This window comes from Cavia porcellus, unplaced genomic scaffold (genome assembly GCF_034190915.1).
Source record: "Cavia porcellus strain 051 isolate PalLab524CR breed Dunkin Hartley unplaced genomic scaffold, mCavPor4.1 scaffold_14, whole genome shotgun sequence".
NCBI classification, from domain to species: Eukaryota; Metazoa; Chordata; class Mammalia; order Rodentia; family Caviidae; genus Cavia; species Cavia porcellus.
Genome location: NW_026947497.1, coordinates 45,732,375 through 45,749,530, shown reverse-complemented (window position 1 = coordinate 45,749,530; position 17,156 = coordinate 45,732,375). Strand labels below are relative to the sequence as shown.

Genomic DNA, 17,156 nt, shown 5'->3' with positions numbered 1-17,156 from the left:
TTTTTAATTTTAAAGATACCTTCTAGGTGGATTGAAACCATTCCATTGACTTAGGTAGATATTTGTGGCTTTCAGCAGAGTTCAACTGTCTGATATTGTAACTTTTATTCCTGCTAACTGTGAAACACTCTTGGTCCTGCAGATATTTTTCTGTAATTGATTGTTAATGCTGAACCTAGGAGGAATTTGCAAAAGAAAATTTTATGCTCTTGGGGCTTTGCATCATCATATGAAAACATTCAGAATGAGAATGCAAGTTCTGTTCTGTAACGATACTGGTATGTTCTTGAACTGAGTGAGCTGGAGTAAATGAATGTTTTCCTTTTGGCACGTCTATAGCAATTCTGGTGTTACTGCTTGATATAAGGGAAAATACCCAAGTTTTTGCAGTATGAAGCAGTAGTTTTAGGAAAGTTGAAATTATCTCCATTTAGTATACTCCTTAGAGAACATATTTGTAAATTGTTGGTGTGACTATTATCTGTATCTGGCATAGATTATTAAGATGATTTCACCTAGCAGTATTATTGTTAGGGGTGTGTTGTGTTCAGACTTTAACCTCTCATTACCTGAAACGTACATAGAGGAATGATACTGTTTTCATGGATGCCTACAGTTAAAATTGATGTGTAGAATTTTTGAAGCCCTGTCCCCCCCATTCAAATGTGCCTTGTCTTTCTGTCAGGTATTATTTCTGGATGCCATCAAAGGTGGCTTCTCTGCTTTTGAAACAGCAGTTGCTTTTAGGAAATACTACACTCTCAATGTCAGTGCTTTAGTTTCTTGTGTCTCTGTGCTGTTAGTGCCTGACTGTTTCCCAGTGCAGAGAAGAGCTGGGAGTGCAAAGAAGGCCCTGGAGGACTAGGAGGTGTGAGTGTTGCTCGTGTGCTGTGGGTGTTGGTTGTATATGTCTGCATGGTAAATTTAATGTTCCGGGCTGAGTTCTTTACACCTCACCACTATGATGCCATCTTTCTTAGAGTTTAATGAATGAAAAATGTAAATATGCTGAGGTACATCAATAGTATATATCACCTACCATTACTTTCTGTTTGGAAGTTTATTTCTTGTTCTCATTTTATTCTGTTAGCTTGGTATAGAAAAGGTGATTACAACTTTAAGAAAAGTTCTCTACCTGTTAGATGTCAGCAATCTTTCACTTTATTTGTATTATATTTTATGCTTCTTTGCTCCAAGGATAACAGAACAGAAACGGTAAATCATTAGCTCATCTTTTTTGGTAGGGGGAGTATATTGAGAGAGGGTTTCGCTATGCAGTTTAGGCTGACCTTGAACTCACCATGTAGCTCATGCTGGCCTGAAACAGCAATCCTCCTACCTCAGCCTCTTGAGTGATGGAATTATAGATGTGCACCACAATGTCCAGTACTCATCTAATATTTTTTAAACCTCATTTAAATTTGTTGCTAGCATTTAAAACTCTGGAAAGTTTACATATAAGAATATGGATTTCAGGCAACTTGCTCAGGACCCCTTCTGTCTCTCTGTTAGGCAGAAGCTTTCTTTCTCTCGATAAATATATTATGCTCTTAAAAAAGAATGTTGATTCCCCCTCCCCAGAAACAGGAATGTCTGTCTTTACTGAGCCCATGTACTAAAAAGGCAAAAATCAAATTGGTCCTTTTAAATGGGCTTTCTAGGTCTTAAACCTGACCTGTTTTTTTCTTCTATTTTGCCTGCTTACTCATTTAAGTTCATATGAAATAAAGACAAAACTATGATTGTAGGAAGTTTAAAGGTGGGTTGATTTTTGTTTTGTTTCATGTCGAACTTTTGTTTCATGTTGAACTTTTTCTTTTTGAGTTTTATTGTACAGATAGCAAGGTGAGAAATTACCATCACAGTTTTGCCACCCTCAAAATAGCCGCTCCCTCTTTCAGTTTGGATCACTGTTTGTCCTTTCAATCCTTAAGTTGGAATTCACACTCCACTGTGATGGCTTTCTTGGTACACAGACCCCTGTTCTCCTGTTCCTTGTTTTGTTAGCTGTTCCAGTTATCTGTTACTGTGTAGCAAAATACCCAATGGTTTTGTGGATTGCAACAAAGTAAAATGACTTTTATTATTTCTTGTTACTGTAGGCTAGGAATGTGAGAAGTGCTCACAGTGGGCACTACAGAATCAGGGCTGCAAAGTATAGCTGGAGGCGAAAGAGCAGGGGCTAGGGCAGTGACAGTGAACCTTCTAGAGCTTTCAGTGCTATCAAAGAGCTGCCTGTAGCATGTGTACTGGAAGTTGGCCATCGCTCGTCTTGGACATATGCAGATTGATTGGGAATCTTTTTTTCTTTTCATACAGTCTTGGACTCCCCATCTGTGATCTTTTTTCCTGGTTAGTTTCAACTTCTTGGCCTAGTGACCTCAGAGTGATCAGACTAAACTGTACATCAGGGCTATGGCAAAAGTGTTTCAACAAGTGAGGTAGAAACTCAGTGTTATTTTCTTCTTCTCTAGTGTTTGAAATAGTCAGAAAAGTCTGGCCAGGTTCTTAAGGAAGAGGATGTGGTCTCCACAAAATGGGAGAAGTGTCAGGGTCATACTGTACGAATAACGTGCAGTATAGGAGACACTGTGGCTGGCTTTGAGAACATAGTTTGTTCTAGGATCTTTTACTGTCTTTGCTTTTAATACCCTGCCCCCTGTTTTGGGATTTCATTAAAAAAGGCATGTTAAAACAGATTCTATATATATTCCAAAATAAAAAACATTTAAACTTTTTCTCTGTAAATAATAAGATGATGAGAGACCTCACAGTCTTTTCATGATGACTAAGTGAAGTAAAGCACTACTAGGAACCCTGCAGTGTTATCTTCTCCCCATTGTCCCAAACTGAAATAAAACATATTTTCTAGGACTTGTGACTAAACCTTTCTGATCATTATCTGTTTATCTATCGCTTGAGAGTCTTGAGACCAGCGTCTGTAGACCTCTTCCTCTTTCTCTTCCAAGTTGTTTCAGGGATATTCAAGAATTGTAAAGATTGAGTTTTCTTTGTTTTTAATCATTCTTGGTAGCCATTTATTGTTTCACTTATTGGAAAGAATGACATTTTAGACTTGAGCCAAAAATTTAATTATGTTTATGAGAGAGTGTTTTGTCAAATATGTAATTCTGAGAGACCAGTGGTCATAATTGTCAGCACATCCAGGAATGAGACCATACATGTTTTTGTAGCATTGTTCTACTCTTATTTTCTGTATTTAGGGCAAATAATCCTGTATTTAAAGTCTTTGCAGAGGTACTTTCAATGGTAGTAAACTGAAGATGCTTTCATAGCATGTTAGAATTACGTGTCAGGTTGTGGTGGTATGCTTGCCTTGCTCAAAACAATTCATTTTTATTTATAATTTAGCTCAGTGGTTCAAGCACTTGCTTGGTAAGTGCGAGGTCATGAGTTTGATCCCTGGTACCTAATTAAATAAATAAAAATAATTCCTTTGAAAAAGAAAATTAGTGTTGTATAGTTATCTCACCCTTTAGTGTATTACTTTTTAAAATTGTCCTGACTTTGCCTGATATTTTACATTTCTATAAATTTAGCTTGTTATTTTTATAGGAGAAACCCTTATAATGTATCAGATTGGTGAGCGTCTTGCATTAGTTTGGTTTTAAAAGCCATACAACAAAATTATTTACATTATTTATAGTTAACTATAACTGTATTAACTGTCTTTTAGAGTTACTAGTGTTAGGTCATTTATAACTCTGGACTGCAACAGTATTTGGAATTTATACAAGGGAAATAAATGATTGATAAGTAATATTCCATTTATTTCAAATGAAAACTTGTTTATAAAAATAATATAAATGATAGACCTTAAAAATTGTTAGAAGTTTTTTTGTCTTTCTTACACTTAAATAAAATTTGTTTTGAAAATTGTGGAAAGTTAAGTCACTTTAAATCACTCCATCATCACTTGAAGTTTTCGCATGACTGAAATACCTGTAATATCTATGTCATTTTTGTCATACTTGACTTAAAGGTATAACTATAATAATCATCAGCTAAATTCTTGATGAGCAGCTGTATAAGGCCAGTTTAACAACTGGGATAACCACCACAGACATACGAGTTAAACTGATTCATGAGGTAAATTATGTTGTACTCATTGAGTATTTCATACGGGGCATTTCTGAAATACTTACAGAATTTAATGTACTAGTTGGATTTTTGTTTTAGCTCAGACAATTTTTAAATGTCTGATGAAGGAATGAGGAAAAGTATCACCTTAAAGTTAACTAAAGGTCTTAGACACAAATATAAAATTAAAATCCAAATTATACTCATTTTTTAAAAAATCAGATGTGTTTTGTATGGCATTGTCTATACCACTAGGTTAGCTAGGAAAGGAAAACAAAAATATGCAGATTATAATAGTATAATATGGAATCAGAAAAACACTGATGATGTTTTTCTGGAATTTCATGTTTTAAGCTTTTAAAAAATCATTATGCTTGTAACTTTTCCAATAAAATATTTTCTTTTTATACAACAAAAATATGCCTGAACAACAGATGTGTAAATGCCTGGTTCTAGAAGGTAGGCATAATAATGTCAGAGCAATGAATTTTATTTGGAGGTATTTTGAAAGACTTTATATCACATTATGGTAATGAAGGAATGCGTATCAGACTGAAAGCCCAGCACATTCCAGGAAAGCTGAATGTCTACCTGTTGGAACTTTATCTGCCCTCTGGTTCTGTTTTTGATGTTTTCCTCCTGATGCTGAGGATGGAACCCAAGGCCGCACTCATGCTCACTTCTAGCCCTGAGCTGTGCATGTGCCCGGCACCTTCCATACGCTCTTAAGAGTGCAGCGGCTCATTCTCAGTCATCTGGTCTAGCCTTCTCAGAATAGAAATCTGAAGTCTGAGGTTAATGCCAGCTAGCAGTGGGGCTGAAGCTATAATTTAAAATTCACCCAATATTTTTTCTACATCGATGTGTCTGCTACCTAGAGCGCCAGCCCCAGGCAGTTGGGCTGAAAGTTAGTGGTCAAGTCAAAGAATAATGTAGTTGTAGATAAATTATTAAGTGGTTAAGTGGTTTTTTGGGTAAATTTTATAGAATCTTATAGATTCTGATGTGTATACTATGGATTAGTTTTTGTCACCTTTAATGGTTGTTATTGGTTATGTCTTTTTGTCTGCAGCAGTTAAACCCAAGCTTTGTGTATGATAATGAAGGAGGTGGAAACCCAAAATAATTTCTGTACCTGCATTTTGTTACAGGAGAATTGGAGTCTGTAATCCAAGTGCCACATTGGTGATACTTAGTTACAAGTAATATTTGCATATCATAGTTTTTGCCAATGCAAAATTTCCAATAAAAGAAAATGAGAAAGCGATAACTGTGCAAAACAAATGATCTTCTATAGGGACCTTCTCTGTACCACAAGATCTCTATTGTTGAACTCTTCCTGGGTGATACTTGAGAACTGGAATCTTAAAATGTGAAGATACCACAGCTGAGATATTACAGCTTCATTTTTTGGTGAAAATTTTGATAGAATTAGTGAAAATCTTTCTGAACTGTGTAGATACTATGTTTTAAAACATTCTACTCCCACTTTATTATTGGTGAATTTTAGAATCTCTGTTTGCTTTCCTAGTGATTTTAGAAACAGAAATGTAATGTACAAAACTGTACATGATTTTTTAATCAGTACTAATGATAATGACAGTTGAACAATATCAAATGGACAGTAATGGACTGTGGCATTATTCTGTGTGCTAACGCTAACTCAGTCCCCGACACAGTCATGCGAGGTGGATGCTGTGTAGGAGAAATGGAAGCACAGAGGGACTAAGGTCATACTGGGCACAGCCCAGAATAGCATGACCATGCTATTCTCTGTTAATATTTGTGGAATCAAAAGTGCTAGTCTGTTTTTAAGAGTCTCAGTTTGGGAGTTGGGGGAGAGGTGGTAGTAAAGGCATATGTATTTTAACTATTTCTAAAAGTAGATTGAAATTTAAGACGTTAATGTTTAGTATTAACAGTTGGAGTTCTTACATACCCTGTCAGATTTCCCGCGGTGACTGGAGTTTTCTGTATTGGGAGGTTTAGTGTTTTCTACCTTTCAATACTATTTAGAAACATAGCTCTAGAAGTACTGTTTCTTGAGTTCTCCAAAAAAGATGAAATTTGTAGTACATACATTTTAGAGTTAGTATTCACTTTTTCCTGTCACTAAAATTGCCTCTTTTTTACAAATATGCGTTGTAACGTATTTTCTTTAGTGTTGGGTTTACTGGAGTTGTAATGCCCCATGCAGTCCAGTTGAGGGCAGCTACTTACCAATTTAAAAAAGTTGAATTTTAAGTATCTTCAGTTGGTATCTAGTATAAAACACAACTTTTGTTTTCACTCCACTTTCTCTCATAATTGTAAAATTGAAATTGGGAAATTTTGTTTTGTTTCAAACTGTAAACGGAGGAATGAAAACTATTGATACTGGTTTTAATTTTCCCAGTCCAAGTTCTTTTCAATTCAAATTTGTCTTCCCCAAAAGGAACAGATCTCTAACTGGAGATCTCTTTCAAGAGATTAAGGTTGCAGTTGATTTTTTTTTTTTTTTTGAGAGTGGTGATATTATAGATTTAAGCCAGGATCTTCTAAGTTACTGAGTTACTTGGACTGGGCTAGGACTTCTGATTCTCCTGCCTCAGCTCCCAGAGTGGGATTCATGATGTGTTCCTCGTACCTGGTGTGACTTCATCTTTCTGTATAAATGAATTTTAAGGTTACAGAATGTAGTAATTCTGTTTTTTGGGCATTAGATTATCATATAATTTAAACTATGTCTTTGTGGTTCAGAAAGAGGAGTTTGGAGGGAAGTTAGCGCTTTGATTAACAAGTTTATCGCTGCAGGCTAGGGTTATAGCTTGTGGTACAGTACTTTCTAAGTGTGTATGAGGCCCTAGATTCCATCCCTGGCCCTGTGAAAGGAGGAGGCAGGAGGAAGAACAAAGGGAAAGCATTTTTTTTTTTTTTTGAGAGTAAGCATCTCAATGTATATAAAACTATATTGCAATATTAACAAAGTAGATAGTGTAGCTAATAATGAACAGAAGATTCTTAAGTGGGAGAGATGACATGACTGAAGGTTATATTACACAAGCAAAAATATTAGTCTTAGACTGGGAAATAAAGCGAGCACCAGAGAAAATTCCGAGACTAGCATGAGGCTGGGCCAGTTATGCTGATGAGTGGTCGAAGGCTGGTGGGGTATAGACACGGTCATTGTGATGCCAGCCTCACTTTCTTCCTGTCTTCTGAATTTACAGATTCCCAGCCGCCTCATGCTGTCTTCTCTTTCTTAACTGTAGGTCTCTGTGAGGATTTTCTGGTGATGATGGCTCTATTATTTTTAAATTTAAACTTTTTTATTGTGGTTGAGCATCCCTAAGATAAAATCTAACATTTTTACTATACTTAAGTATACAATTCAGTGGCACTAAGTGTCCTGACATGGTATTGTCCAAGTGTTATTACCTTTTTTCACCAGTATTTCATTTTTTTTCTCTAATTGAAACTCAGTACCAATTTAATACTGACTCCTTTGTTTCCTCTTCCCTGCCCCTTGGCAGCCACTCTTCTACTGTATTTCCAAGTTTCTTCTAAGTATCTCATTTAAGTGGAATCTTGAAGTGTTTATCCTCTTTTTCACTGAATTATTTTACTTAGTGTAATGCCTTTGAGCTTGATTTATCCATGTTGTAGTGTGGCCACTGTTCCTTCTTTTTAAAGGCTAAGTTGTATTCCATAGTGTCTGGTATTTAACCTTACATCAGTCAGTGTTCATTTAGATTGCTTTCATCTTCTGGTTGTTGTGAATAATGCTGTTTGAGCATGGTTGTATAGCCATCTCCTGCAGGGATTGGAAGTCCCTGCTCTTAATTCCTTTGGGTGTACTGTATATCTAAAAGTAGAACTGCCGTATCACGTGGTAATTCAGTGTTTAACTTCTCGAGGCGCTGTGATACTGCTGTTTTCATTTTACATCCACATAATTGATGCCCAAAGCTTCCAGTTGCCCATATCCTTGCAAGCACTTGTTTTTATTTTGGGAAAAGGTCTTTCCTTCTTCTTCTTTTTTTTTTTTTAAATAGCTATCCTATCCTAAAGAATATAAAGTGGTAACTAGTTGTGGTTTTGATTTGCGTTTCCCTAATAATTAGTGATTTTGAACATCTCTTTCAATTGCTTATTGATCATATATTTATCTTCTTTGGAAAAACTGACTTTGGTATCACTAAAAATATCACATTTGCACTTGATTTTGCATTTCTGTGTTTTAAATTGTGACTTATAAAAAATGTTTACTCTTAAGAATGTGCTGTCAGGGAAAGACTGAGAATATTTCTTACATGTAAGTTGTCTTCTGTGTAGCCCATTTTATATTTAGTAACGTAGATTTCTCCAAAGTTTAAAAATAGGAATTAAGGCAAATAAAAGCTGTTGGAAGGAGAGGTCAGCTACTGGAAGGAAAAAAGAAAAAAGAAAATGGTAGAACAAACTAGGTAGCTAAACATTGTGAAAGGATAGTCCAATTTATCTTCTATTAGGACCATTCATTTTCACATCAAGGTTTTTTCTTGTCTTTAATAATCTACTTCATGGGCTTGAATGGAGAAGATAGTATAAAAATTAACACTGATATAAGAGGTTACTTGAGGGAAGTATTTGAAATAATGTGGGAAAGAATCCATCAGAGCCACATTTAAGAGAGTCTTTACCTCCAGATTTTGTCCTTGATCAGTTAGTCATATGCCAGATTCCTTCTCTTGTGTTTTAGGAAACTTTATGTTATGTTGCAGAAATTAGTCACTAGGGATTTGTAGTGGGCTGGCTAGTTACACATTTTACTGCAGAGTCATGAACTGATGATATTTCCGTGACAAAATGCTGCTTGTGTGAAGGTGGTACCAGAAGACCTTATCAGCTAGTGACATAAGCTTAGTCAGTACATTCTGTGATTCTTATCCCTGTCATTAAGTGACTTGGGACTTGATTACTTGCCAGCATAGACAACTTTATAAACAGTTTTTTGTGCTTATCTTTAATCAATCACATGACTATTTAATATTTTCAAGCAGAATCTATGAGATTTTCAAAATTACAGATTGAACTGAGTTCACAAAATTTCTAGGAAGATTAATACAAAGTTTTTAATAGAACTAGAGTGTGTTTACTATCTTAATGAGTGTGAGATAAAAAAATAGTATGATAGAGTACCATCAAGGTAAACATTTGAAAATAATGCTCACTTTAATATAGTTAAGATAGAACAGATAAATATGTATTTTTCACTATGCAGAAACACTCTCCTTAAATTTGAGATAGAATTCAAAGCATTCCTAAAGTATTAATGTTAACTTAATAAGCTATACAGAGGTGAAACAATGATAAGTACTTTGTTTTGTTTTTTGCTCTGTGTGAAGAGAAATGCTAAAAGGACCCTGAAGGGCAGCCCTGCCTTGGTCACATTTGCTTTACTGACCGTAGGGGAAGTTCACCAGCTGTTTGACTGGCGGCAGCAGGAGCTTTCACTTCAGTAGTTTATAATTCCTGGCTATTCTAGGAGAGTTTGCACTTCACCAAGCCTCAGACAGGTCAGGACATTTGGTAGGAGAAGGTTCAAAGACAAAAGCAGCAGGCCTTGGGTTCTCAGCCTTTTAAAATTATCATTTATAAATGTATATGTATGTTTAATTTGTGGGTAGAGTTTTTAGTAATGTGCATATATTACATGTAGACAGTATTCATCAACCAAGAGGAGTTTTAAAATGTCAAAACCAGGAAAAGCTACTCTAAACCATGGCTTGGTTCCTGTTGATCTTAAAAGTGCAAAAGAGCCTCTACCACATCAAACTGTGATGAAGATATTTAGCATTAGCATCATTGCCCAAGGCCTCCCCTTTTGTCGAAGACGGGTAAGTCTTACACATTTGAAAAATGTGAATATTTATTTAAATTGCCTTGTTTATTGAAGAAATACTTTAGATTTCAATTGATATTTATAACTAAGGCAAATAATGCATTGTATAGCCAGTGAAAATTTATATAAATGATAGCTTTACAATGTTATGGAGCCTAGAGGGCAGGATTACATGCCCAATCTACCTTTTTATCTCCTTTTTCATGAGAATAGAATCCTATAAACTTATTTAAAATTGGTAGATGTGAAAAAGAAACATTTTGAAATAATACTAACAATACTAAAGCCGGAATTTGTAGCTGTGATTTTTCATGAAAAGCATACAGCTGGTGGAACTCTGCTTAAACATGGAAAATGCAGCATTTAGCCCAGTTAAAGAGCATTCTGGGTCCTCAGGCCTATTTGGCCCTTTAAAGTGGGTTATTTTCAAGTGACTCTTTTCTTAAATTGAAAATAGATACCTGACTTTTTGCTGTTACATAAAATAAAAATAGCATTTTAACAATTGTGTGGCAGTTATGATCCAGTTATATATAGACCATCCTGAGCAAATGTTTTGTAAAATGTGTGCTAATATATAATCTAGTTATGGTCTATTGGAGTCTTTCAGGGCGGCATTATTTTTTGCTCTCCTTTCAAATTTTGAAGCTGTTAGTATTAGCAATTGTGAGCTACTTGGTATTGGCAGTTTTGATTATGTACTAAAGTGATAATATTTTTAGGTCTAAAATATGTTTATGTCATGAACACATGAAGGCAACACAGACACATGATTTTTTTAATTGAGTGTATGTAATCCATATTGTTAGTGGGGGGGGGGTTGTGTTTTTTAACTGAACCGGAAGTATTTTGTTATGTAGAACAACTCTGTGGAAAAATATTTTTTCCTTCATATAAAGAAATTCTTCTTTGTAGTGGAACTTACATAGTCTTTGTAAAAATAGATTTTTAATTAGTTCCTTTCAAGTTTTTCTACTATTCCAGATGAGTGGCAGCCATGTTGGAAAGCATGTGAATGTAGTTAAAATGTAATACAGTTTAAACACTGAAACTAGAGCACAAACCTCTTGTTTCTTCTTTACTATGTCTTCAAGAAAATGTTTCTTTTATTTTGTCTTCTTTCACCTGTCAGTTTTACAGCCTCTGGTGAATGAGGTCATCACTCTGATTTAAGCATTTTACGCATATGCCTCTATAGCTTTAAAATCATTAATAAGCTAATTTATTTTCATACAGCTATAAATGAAAATACCAATACAAATAAACTTAAAAATTAAAGGAAATAAATAAGAAATTCTGTTCAGATCTAAAGTTAATGTTGTACTGTTGTTGAGTATATTTCCAGTAAAGTTAAGCACGGTATGAGGAAGATTACTTTGATGTCACTGTGCACATTTTCTGCCTCTGCCTTCTAATATGCACATGAAGTTAGAAGACATAAAAGATGATTATTTAAGATAAATTAATAGAGAACCTCAAACCTTTCCCTGAGGGCTCTGTAGGGTTACTATTCAATTTGACTTTTCTAGGTTACTGTGTTACGCTGAATTGAAACCTTGTAATAACAGCAGAGAATTAAATTTGAAAAGAAAATTCATACAAGAAAACAGAATATCTTAAAATTCGAAAACCAGAACATATTCATTTCTCCCTGCCAATCTGTCAATAACTTGCTATTGCATAACTCATTGGCTTTACTAGAAATGAATGTTAGAGTGGCTACAAAAGTACATCCCGCCTCCGCTTTACAACTACTCTGTAGATAGCTTTGCTTCCTCTTTATTACTTAAACAGTTTGCCTCTTTGTCACTAACTTTCTCTTGGTAAAGTTTATGATAGACACATTAAAATATATTTTTATCAGGTGATTATATTTGTGACTGATATCTTATGTAGCTCCACATTAGATATGATATGTTCAGCTTCTTTAAAGTAATTTAAAAGTGAACACACTTTAAAATAATAGCTACAACTAATGTCTTCAAAATTTCAGAAAAGTTGTTTACCTTATTGTTAAGCATAATATTATTGCTGGTACTCTGATTTATTATTTTATAATTTTTTTAGGATCTGATCTGAAATATGTTAACTTTGAATTGAATGTAACAGCAGTAAATAGAGATCTAGCTATTAATCAGTTACCATTAAATGAAAATATATTAGTATTGAGAGCCTCATACTTTATTCATATTTGTTCAGTCTTCCCTGATCACTAATACCAATTGGAATCCTTGTTAAAAGGATGTTCTACAGGTATTCCTTTGGCTCATTTGATTGTAGTTTGGAGCACTTTTAAGTATTTAGAATTTTCATTCATTCATTCCCCCACCCCCTACCCCATTGGGGACTTTGCACTGAGCTATATCGCCAGCCCATTTTTAATCTTTTATTTTGAGATGGGGTCTTATTTTGACACTAGGCTTTTTTTTTTTTTTTTTTTTTTTTCTTTTTCATTTTTATCGGTACCGGGGATTGAACTCACGACTGCCTGCTTGCAAGGCAGGTGCTTATGCCGCTGAGCTAAATCCCCAGCCCCTTGACACTAGGCTTAGTCATGTGATGTTCCAGAGTTCTGGGATTATAGGCCATTGCTACCAGGACCGGTTTTAGAATATTCTCTTAAAGATACTTCCTTGATAGAAACCTCCAAATGGCGTGTAGCACTTTTTACCATATCTGGTTGACCTCTGCAAGCTTACAAACGAATACTGCTTTTAGAGTGCCTTGTTTTCTTGGGTGTATGGCCTGGTAAGACTGAGAGCAGGACACAGTTTCGATAGAAAAGACAGGGTGTGGTTGTGGCACATGGGCTTGTGTGTCTGAAACCCAGGAGCTCAGTACTAGTGAAACACATAACTGGGATCTCTGCTACTCTAAAACACTTTTGTAATGATTATATTCTATATCAAGTTCTTGTCCAAATGCCACATTTAAAATCATTTTCCTTAAAATTTAAAAAATATTTGTATGTCATTTGAAAAAAATGTCAGTGTCCTTTCTGTTTCTTGTCATAATTTGGGGGTAACTTAGATTTGGGGTCCACAAATCTTTTCTGCAAAGGGCTAGTAAGTATTTGGGCTCTGTAGACCATGTAAGCTCTGTTAAAACTACAAAGCTCAAACAGCCATAGACTGCCCCTAAATGAGTAGGCATGACTGTTTTAGTAAAATTTTACTTACAAAAACATTGAAAATAGATTTTTACTATTGTAACAATACTACAATAAATCTTGTGCATATACCTGTGCTTATATGAAAGTTTCAGGGTTGCTGAAACTTTTAAGCCATTCATTCCTTTGAAAACTGTACTTTTCTCAAGTTCTTTAGTAATGTGATGAAGAATTTTGTACTTCTAATAACTGTAATCTTAACATACTGCTTTTTATTAGCAGCATGTATATTAGCTTAGTAATTCTGTTAACAATTGCTATTATTTAAAAAAGAACCTAGCATGTATCGTAGGCACTGTTATAACATTAACAAATTAATTCATTTAATCATTATAATACTGTAAGTTATGTTGTCTCCATTCAGTAGATAAGAAAACTGAGGCTCAAATAAGTTAATTCTCCCAGTTTTCTTGGTAAATAGCAAAGCTGACACTTAATCTGTGGGTCCTGTAGGTACTAGCAATTCTTTCTCTATGCTTTGTGATTTGTATGCATTTTTTCTTACGAGCTTAACACTTTGCAGCTGCTACTTTCAAGTGTTACTGTATTATTTTGGAGGGAAGGTAGAGGAGCCTATCACTGTTGGCAGGCAGTATGAGGAAAAGCAGGCAGAGTTTCAAACAGTTAATGTGCAAATTCATCAATGTAGAATTTTTTGCATAATCTGTTTCAAGATTTTTCCCTTTAGAAGTCATCCTACATAGTATGTAACAAAATTAATCATAAAGAACTGGAACTATTCTTATTCTTGCTTATTCTTTGACTTTTTATAAACTGAGGGATGATACCTCAGTTTTGTCCTTGGCAGAGAACAATCAAGAACAGGATGGCTGACGGATTATCAGCACATAATACAGTACCGTTTTCACTCAGTAAGTGCGACAAAGCAGCATAACACCACTCTTAGCAGTACTGTGCTCGGTTCAAGGTTTTTCTTGTTGAGTTGTTGATAACAAACAGGCTTACATCACATTTTAATTTTGTCACTCAGATAAAATTATTTGTTGTTTTTGTGTATGTAGTTTTTAGTTAGTCTAAGCTTTGTATAATTACAATCTATTTCCACCCTTTTAGGTTACTGGCCAGTCTGTTTTAGATAGACTGTTTCACGGTCTGCCATAATTGTCAGTTATGTTACTTTCATTTCAAAAAGGAACATCTTCAATTATTCCACAATAAAATTTTCATTTGTATGAAGATTTTGTGCGTACCCCAATGCAAACCGTTGAACGCTCTGTTGGCAAAGCAAATTTGAGTCATTATCCACCCTCAAATTTAGTAATGTATTATCCCCTAAATTTTGAGTTAAGTGGGTAAATAGTGAACTTTTTCTCAAGATATTTAGTACCTTTTACTTACCTTTATAAAAATAGGATATGCTCAAAATATAAAACCAAAAAATATTCTTTTCAATTTCCAAAAAAGTACACTGTTTGGAAATAAACCTCAATGATAGTTTTTAAGCATTTAATTATTTTTAAACAAAATTGTCACTTTACTCCATGTTTAATATACTGCTAATATTTACCCATGACTTTCAAATGTTCAAAATCTTACACACCACCTACACTGTGTAATCTAACATATGACTGTACCTTAATTTTTCTAGTATGGTTAATTTTTTAGGTAGTATGACCTGCTTTGAATATTTTTATACATAAACCTAACCATACTACTATGCACAGATTTATAGAAATAGAATTACTAAACAAAATGGTGTGACTTTTTTAGATTCCTGATAACTATTGAATAATTCTCCAGAAAAATTATGCCAATTAGGAGACAACATGAGGGCCTTCTAATGTTATTAAAGACAAATCATATTTTAAGCAGTTTTAGTCCCACCATGCCAACATTATGTTGATTTTAGTTAATACTGTATCTGTGTACTCTATGTTTATTATAGACTTTCCATCAAATAAATTCCCTTTCATTTTGAGAAAATGATATTTCTTATGCATAAGACATGGTGAAAAAAGTAGAAATACAAGATCAAAAAGTATAGATCAAAAATTTTTTGTTGATGATGATCTTACTTTTATTCTTTTGGGCAATAATATTTTCCATAAACGTATTACCTATATTATTTTCAAGTAATTTTTAATTTTTTCCTGCTCCTTTCATGGTTTTTTTTTCTGGGGCTGGTGATTGAACCCAGAGCTTCATGCATGCTAGGCAAGCCCTTTATGACTGAACTATGTCCCATCCCCTCTCATGCTCTTAAAACTATGATCTGTGTTTTTGGTCTAAACGATGGCCCATGTTTGAGTTTATAATTATTATTTATTTGGAATTTTTTTATTGCTTAGTCTTACAGCTGTCTATAGTTTATCACTATAGATTATATGTTTACATTGTCAAATTTTGGTGAGATAGTTTTATAGTTTAAATGACAGCCTTTCCCAAAGTATAGTGCTATTAATAATCTGTACTACAGGAGTACTTTTCACGCTAGCAGGAGCAGCTGCCAGAAATGCTTGTCTGTTTCTTATAGCACCATTACTTAGTTTAACATTCTGTCATAGCTTGCCAATTAGCTCCATTCCAGGTTTACCTTTACTCTACCCTGAATTCTAGTCTGCCTCACAATTAATTCTCATTTAAAACAGTTGCAGTTAAGTGTGCTCTTCTAAAATGGTTTGCTGTCTTAAAAGAATTGCTTAAAACTCAAGTGTCTGTTTCAGGGAATGCTCAACTAAATACAAATACATAGGTATCTCCTTAACAGAAGAAAAAAGTAATGCATTTTGAGTGTGAGCATTGTGCTGTCCTGCCCCATCCTAGTCTGATATCCTCCAGTGAATTTCCAGGTCCTTCCCATGACTTCACAGTCCCACTCAGCTCTTTGGTAAAAGCTTCTCCTGGCATGGACCTCAGCTGGCGTTGTTTTCCAGAGTAGAGAAGCGTTCTCTACTTACTGCCGTTAGTTTTGACTCTTACGCATATTGGGACAGCTCAGTGGTGTTATATGACAACTTTATAGGGATATTTTATCCCTCTGCTTATAAATTCTTAGAATTCAGAAGTGATCTTTCGTATCTTTCATGCTTTCTCCGATAGGCAGGAGAACGATAGTATAAATACTCCTAAGACTGATTTATTAAAGTGTTCATTAAACTTGGAAATTCTTTAAGGAGTTTTTATACTGTAAGAATATGGCATGTTTTTGTTTACTAAATGTTTTTTTAAGTGACTGCAGCTGTGATTTTAAATGTTTCATTTTCTAAATTTAAACTCAGACACTATTTGACTCTTAATTTTAAAAGTAATTAGCACTTACTGATTTTGAAACTGAAGGAGAAACAAACATACGGTGTAGTCATTCAGCAGGTACTCTTGTAAAACAGTAGCTTGAAAATGTCAGAAACTACAGAAATAAAGAAAATATCGTGTTACTTTAAAGAGAAGAGAGAATAGAGTGGTAGTATGGGCAAATCCAGAGGGGTATTTTAATTGGGTTCTGGTTTTATTTCTTGGCCTGTTTTTTGAGTGAGGAGATGAAACTGTTTCTTCCTAAACTTTTCTTTTGCTTATGAACATGTCCCTGGAATATAGAAAATACAGACTTTTTAGATCATCATTGTTCTTTGTGGTCACTTATTTTATCAATAAAAGAGTTAATAGTTGTTACAAGATATTGGGACATTCTATTTTAAGTTTTATCAGCCTTTTCTATTAAGTATGTTCCAAGCATTATGTATCATGCATAAAGATGAATAAACAAAATATGAATAATGAATTTTATTGAGATTGTGTTTTCCGTATTGGCTATAAATGAAGTGATACTTATCACCTATACTCGTGAGTGCACATACATGAAAGAACACAATCCTTTCACCATCTTACATTCTTTAAGCATCTATGGAAAGACCCCAAATCATTTTAGTACAAAGATAATTGCATTAAGTGGACCTGTGTACAAAATACTGTGGGAGGCGAGAGGGCACACAGCACCTAGTTTAATCGGGGCTTTATGGTAGTCTTGCTGTCAATGTGAAAGTGTTTTCCAGACAGCTGGTGCGG

At 34.5% G+C, this 17,156-nt stretch overlaps 1 protein-coding gene across 4 annotated transcripts in view; it reads left to right on the top strand.

Moving 5' to 3' along the window:
- Nucleotides 1–17,156, top strand: part of Fbxw7 (F-box and WD repeat domain containing 7) — a 160,279-nt gene that overhangs the window by 96,170 nt on the left and 46,953 nt on the right. Inside the window, exon 1 of one of the 4 annotated variants that reach the window (XM_003476932.5) lies at nt 9,621–9,959. The exons of the other annotated variants lie outside the window; for them this stretch is intronic. Within the exon in view, the coding sequence (XP_003476980.1) occupies nt 9,813–9,959 (147 nt within the window). The 5' untranslated portion in view covers nt 9,621–9,812. Of the gene's footprint in view, nt 1–9,620; nt 9,960–17,156 lie in introns of those variants that run through there. 4 annotated transcript variants of the gene reach the window in all.